Here is a 5,945-nt window from a genome sequence, read left to right as displayed (position 1 = left end):
TGCTTAAGGAAGAGCGAAATGCTCCGGGGTCAGTGGCTCAATATGTATCCTGGCTACCCTTCTCTCCGGCCACCCAATGGGCACCTTTGTCAACCCTGTCACTGAATGAGGGGGTAAACTGAGGCCCACAGAAGTCCCAGGAATGGCCCTGGGTGTATACAGCCCATCGCTTGTAAGACTAGGACCAACCAAAGCCTCCTGCCCACTGGTCCTGTGCTCAGCCAGCCTGAGCCCCTCCTGACCCCCTCCACGAGGCAGGCTGGGAGGATGGGGGATTTGGAAAACTCCAGTCCCGCCCACCGACGTCCAACAGGGCTGCAAGGAGCAAAGACAAGGAGGAGTGTCTGCACATGGTCTTTATTTCTCCTGCTTCTCTGACCCGACTGAGCTTTTCGGAGGTTCAATTTGGGATTCATTTTCTCCTGTCTCTTTCTTTTCGGCCGTGGGTTCTGCTGGGGGAGAGGAAGAAGGTGCCTTTTTTGAACCTCCAAGAAAGGCTCCAAGAGCTGACCCAACAGAGGCCAGGAGGACGTTGGATGACGTGGAGAGTCCAGCTGCCCCTGAGGAAGAGACAGACAGAGGGTGAGCATGGGAACATGCCGTGGTCAGTGGCCCCGACCCCCCTGGAGGTCTGACCCCAGGGTCCTGGATCCCCCCCTCTTTAGGTTCTGAAACCCCCCAGGGCTCCACTTTGGGCAGAGGACGCTGGAGGTGGCTGACAAGTGAGGAAGAGAGAGACAGAGGAAAGTCAGCCACAGACCCTGAGAGTGACAGGTCTCCTCACTTTACCCAGGAGGCCACTGAGGCCCAGAGGGGAAGGGACCCTCCTAGGCCACTCGGGTGTCAGATCTGGGTAGGGCTGTACCCAGAGCCCTGGGCTCCTTCCCTTCTTCTCCCTCCCAGAGCTCCCCTAGCCATCCACTCCTACCAAACCTCACTCAGAAGGAGCCAGAAAGAGGACAGTCAGGGAGAGTCAAAGGACCAGGAAAACTGAGGACCGCGTTACTGGAGGGAGGGGACATGCAGTCCCTCAGGCTTAGTCTCTGGGCTGAATCCCCTCCTGGCTCTGCTCCCCTCTCCTTCTCGCTCCTCCCCCCACCTGTCCCCCAACAGACCCACGGACTGCAGCATTGCCACCAGGCTGCCCGCGGCGACTCCACCCCCGTTGGCGACGGCGGCAGCGGACATCATCTTGGCCGCTAGCGAGGAGGCGGCGATTCCGGTCCCCGTGAAGCCCGCAGCGCCCAGCAGGACAGGCACGGCCGCCACCGCCACGACTGCGGGAAAGAGGCGCTGGGTCGGGGCGTGGGCCCAGGGGAGGGGACCCCTCCGGAACCCCCTGGCAGTTTGAGGGGCCTGCCTGCGCTGAGCATCCGGGAGACCGCTAGGAGGGGGGCCCAAGGCAAAGAGCAAGGTGGGGGGTGTGGAGCCAGTTGGGGGCGAAGGCGTCACAGGAGGCCCGGGCACGATGCCCCGTTTGGGTCTCTAACTTGCTGTGCAGCGCTGGGGAAGTCTCTGCCCCTCACTGGGCCTCGTGTGTGTGTGTGTGTGTGTGTGTGTGTGTGTGTGTGTGTGGGGGAGAGAGGGCCTCCCCCCGCCCCGTCAAAGGAAATCTCTACATTAGACACGTTAGAAGGACTAGGGGAGCAGCCAGGTCCTGGGGCAGGTGTCCTCTTAACCGGGGCTACTGTGAGCGGGGCTCTCCGCCCCGAAGATTCACCCGGGCAGCCCCGGGAGAGGGGGGGGACGCCCTCCCAGCCCGTGCAGCGCCACATCTCCCAAGTCCCCTCCTGGCGACAGACAGGATCCGGGCAACTCACCGCCTCCCACGACAGCACCCGCCGCCCGTTCTTGGGAGCGGAAAAGAGGAGAGAAACAGACAATGAGTTAGCTAGTAGTAGGTGGAGGGAGCGAGGGAAAGAAGCGACCCCTGTGGCCCGCTCTGGGTTGGGGACGGGGAGGCCAGCCCCCCCCAGCTCTGCCAGACTCACGCATCACGGACAGGTCTTGCTCCTCCTGGCACAGCTCAGGAAATGGCCCCGCTGCACCGGCTGTTATTTCCTGGGAGAACCAATGGGGACACCGCGCACCCCTCGCTGGGCGGGCCCTTCCCCGCCTGTCAGCCCAACCCAAACCTGGGGCCGCTCCGCCCACCCGCCCGCTTCTGGCCCTCCGCCCGCTTCTCGGTTTCTCCGCGGGTCTGTCCCTCCGCTCCCGACCCCACCCCTCTGCTGGCTGTCCTGCCCAGTTTCCCTCTTGCTTGCTGGCTCCATCCACGATCAAAGAGAAAGGTGCCCGAAAGCATCTGAAAAACAGAAAAATTGTTTCCAGCAAAAAACCAATATGTGAAGAAAAAACCAATACAGATGACCGCTGAACGACATGGGTTTGAACTCCGTGGGTCCACTTACATGCGGATTTTTATTTTATTTTTTTTAAAAGATTTTATTTATTTATTTATTTGACAGAGATAGAGACAGCCAGCGAGAGAGGGAACACAAGCAGGGGGAGTGGGAGAGGAAGAAGCAGGCTCATAGCGGAGGAGCCTGATGTGGGGCTCGATCCCATAACGCCGGGATCACGCCCTGAGCTGAAGGCAGACGCTTAACCGCTGTGCCACCCAGGCGCCCCAACATGCAGATTTTTAAAGATTTTATTTATTTGTCAGAGAGAGACACACACACAGCGAGAGAGGGAACACAAGCAGGGGGAGTGGGAGAGGAAGAAGCAGGCTCCCAGCGGAGCAGGGAGCCTGGAGCCCCAGGACTCTGGGATCAGGACTCTGAACCAAAGGCAGATGCTTAAGGACTGAGCCACCCAGGCGCCCCCACTTACATGCGGATTTTTAAAAATTAATACAGCACTGTAAATATATTTTCTCTTCTTATGATTTTTTTAACAGCACTTTCTGTATGTGTCAATTGTCTGTTTATGTGATTGGTAAGGCTTCCTTCCTGTCAACAGGAGGCTAGTTTTGGGGGAGTCAAAAGTTGGATGCAGATTTTCCACTGTGCAGGGGTTGGTACCCCTAACACCACTCCCTCTGTCCCCCACTCCCACGTTCAAGGATCAACCACATTTCATTTCATTTCCAGAGGGAGATATTGATACATTTTGGTGCATTTCCTTCCGGTCTACCTCACCAAGGCCAACCCATTTCTGTCGCTCTGTGAAGGTGTAACCGCTTACCAAGGTCCAGTCACATTGTGCATACTACCCTGCAAATTCCTCATTTAGCTGCTCTTTTTAATTTTCCCAGTCTGCTTAATATTCTCCAACAGGCTTTTCTTTAAAGTCATATTTATTGAGATACAATGTACACATGGCAATAAAACCCAACCTTTCAGTGTACCCATCTGTCAGTTTGGACAAATTTTACAGTCGTGGGACCACCCGCTCAGACATGGGACATTTTCAGCACCATCCCCCCAGCCCCAGATTCTCTCAGGCTCCTTTGTAGTCAGTCTTCCCAAACCTCAGCCCCTGGCACCCACTCATCTGGTTTCCGTCCCCACACATATGTCTTTTCCAGAACCTGAGTGTGTTTTGTACTTGTCATCAAATGGCTGTCCTGTGACTGTATTGTAGTTCAGTGAATCAGCTCCCCTTTCAAGGGCTTAAACTCTTTCTAATTTTTGTTCTTGTAAGTTATCCTGGCTTGAAGGGCTTAGGTCACCACACACAAATATTTTCTGATAATCTGTTCCTAGAGGTGGAATTGTTGGGTCAGAAACTATGCATTTCTTATGGCGTTCATATTTATTGTTAGGGTGCTTTCCAAAAATATTGCGTCAGTCTATACAGCCCTCAAAAGTATGTGAGATCTATTTTTTCTACTCACCAATGGTGAGATTTGTCATAAAAAAAAGAAAAAATCTTTGCTGATGAAAGGTGAAAAATGGTAACATTTTAATTTATGTATTTTTATATATATTTTTACCACTAATGAGGTGTGAAAATAGAAGGAAACCTCACTAAAATTGAGTTGCTGGGAGGCCAGCAGGGGGCGCTCTCACGCCCTACGACGCCGCATCCGTTGCAAACCCCCAAAGACACCTGCTTTTCCAAGTGGACACTGCTTTGGCTACTACCTACCGCTCTTGGAGAAGGGAGGTTTTTCCCCTCCTCTGGCAATAGCCCAGCCAATGAGAGACTGTCACAACTCAGCCAATGAAAAGCCACTGTACTTTGAACTCCCAGTTTACTCCAATGGACTTTTTGTTTCTGTAACAGTCCTCCCAATTTCCCCATTCTGTAAAAGAGCTTACTTCTCCTTTCTTCTCCAGGTTTGCCTATGCTTTCCGCAAGATTTTGTGTTGGAGGTCGTAATTCTCCGCTATTCCTGAATAAAACAATTTTTGCTGTTAAAATATCTGGCAGTTTGTTTTTAACGTTAACAGAGACTAATTATTTTGGGGTTTATTAAGCTTATGCAATCCTTATGTTGTGATTACCCACGGTCTTGGCTTTTTTCCCCATTGAAGTGTTATTTATTTATTTTTTCCTTACAGATGTATAGAAATTATATATTAACTCTCTTAACCCATTCTCACCGTCGTTGCAGAATTTTGTTTCCAGTTCATCACATTTTTTTTTGGCTTTTTTTAACATAGAAAACTTTTTAATACTTGTATAAATTTGCCAATATTTTACTCTATTATTTTTATCTTTGTGTGTAAAAAGGTTGTTCCCGTCACCTATTAGGTACATCATCACCTGCATTTTCTTTAGGTTTTACTGGTGTTTCACGTTTTAAAGTTAACTTTTTGGTGGCGCCTGGGTGGCTCACCCAGTTAAGGCGACTGACTCTTGGTTTCAGCTCAGGTTGTGATCTCAAGAGTCATGAGACCAAGCCCGACATCAGACTCTGCTTATAGCGGAGTCCGCTTGGGACTCTCTCTCCCTCTACCCTCCCCCCTGCTCGCTCTCTCTCTCTCAAATAAATAAATCTTTAAAGAAATAGAATTAACTTTTTAGTGCATGTAGAATTCAGTTTGGTACATACAGGGTGCTTTGCATACCTATACATGACTAGTTATTCCAGCATCATGTATTAACTCACCTTTCCTTTCCTCTTTGATTTGAAATTCCACCTTTATATTCAAAATACACATACTGGCATATGTACCAGTATAAGTGTTTTGGAATTTCTCTTCTTGTCTAATGAACTATCTCCTTTGGCAACACGCTCGCCCTTTCAATGTTTAGACATTTATGTTTATGTAATATCTGCTCGTTTTGATTTCGGTTTTAAAAAATATTTTGGCTCTTCTTATTAATTCTTCAGATGAACCTAACAAATACATATTTTTTTAATTTGCAAAAAAAAAAATCTTTCCTATTGATTGAAATTGAGCTAAGTTTTTAAATAAATATTCAAGGAGAAAAGCTTTACAGAAACTTTTCTTAAATCCAGGAACATGATCAATCTTCCCACCCACTTACTCAAGTTCTTATTTTTTTTTATTTTTTATTTTTAAAGATTTTATTTATTTATTTGACAGAGATAGAGACAGCCAGTGAGAGAGGGAACACAAGAGAGGAAGACAAAGGGAACAAAAGGAGAGGAAGAAGCAGGCTCCCAGGGGAGGAGCCTGATGTGGGGCTCGATCCCAGAACGCCGGGATCATGCCCTGAGCCGAAGGCAGACGCTTAACTGCTGTGCCACCAAGGCGCCCCCCACTTACTCAAGTTTTTAAAAAAGTATTCCTTTTTTTTTTTTATATTTTATTTATTTATTTACAGAGAGAGAGACAGCCAGCGAGAGAGGGAACACAAGCAGGGGGAGTGGGAGAGGAAGAAGCAGGCTCCTAGCGGAGGAGCCTGATGTGGGGCTCGATCCCAGAACACCGGGATCACACCCTGAGCGCCGCCTAGATACCCCTAAAAATATTCCTTACTAAAAGGAATTGTAGTTGTTTTTATATAAGGACTAGATATTTCTA

At 49.6% G+C, this 5,945-nt stretch overlaps 1 protein-coding gene across 1 annotated transcript; it reads right to left on the bottom strand.

Annotated features, from left to right (window-relative positions):
• Nucleotides 1-338: 338 nt before the first annotated feature.
• Nucleotides 339-2,122, bottom strand: LOC103669821 (interferon alpha-inducible protein 27-like protein 2). Its single transcript, XM_008698189.2, has 4 exons — nt 1,992-2,122; nt 1,821-1,850; nt 1,116-1,277; nt 339-560 (listed from the first exon to the last, which is right to left on the bottom strand). The coding sequence occupies exons 1-4, from the start codon at nt 1,993-1,995 to the stop codon at nt 358-360; spliced, it is 399 nt and encodes a 132-aa protein (XP_008696411.1). The 5' UTR covers nt 1,996-2,122; the 3' UTR covers nt 339-357.
• Nucleotides 2,123-5,945: the final 3,823 nt, after the last annotated feature.

The sequence above is a fragment of the Ursus maritimus genome, unplaced genomic scaffold, assembly GCF_017311325.1.
Source record: "Ursus maritimus isolate PB19 unplaced genomic scaffold, ASM1731132v1 scaffold_25, whole genome shotgun sequence".
NCBI classification, from domain to species: Eukaryota; Metazoa; Chordata; class Mammalia; order Carnivora; family Ursidae; genus Ursus; species Ursus maritimus.
The sequence above is the reverse complement of the archived record's forward strand: the minus strand, read 5'-3'. Positions and strand labels throughout refer to the sequence as shown.

Bases quoted from the DNA above. Each gene is read 5' to 3' on its own strand.
- LOC103669821 (XM_008698189.2), bottom strand. The intron at 1,278-1,820 runs GTGAGTTGCCCG...TCTTTCCCGCAG, and splicing joins GGGTGCTGTCGTGGGAGGCG to TCGTGGCGGTGGCGGCCGTG. The intron at 561-1,115 runs GTCTGTTGGGGG...TCTCTTCCTCAG, and splicing joins GGCAATGCTGCAGTCCGTGG to GGGCAGCTGGACTCTCCACG.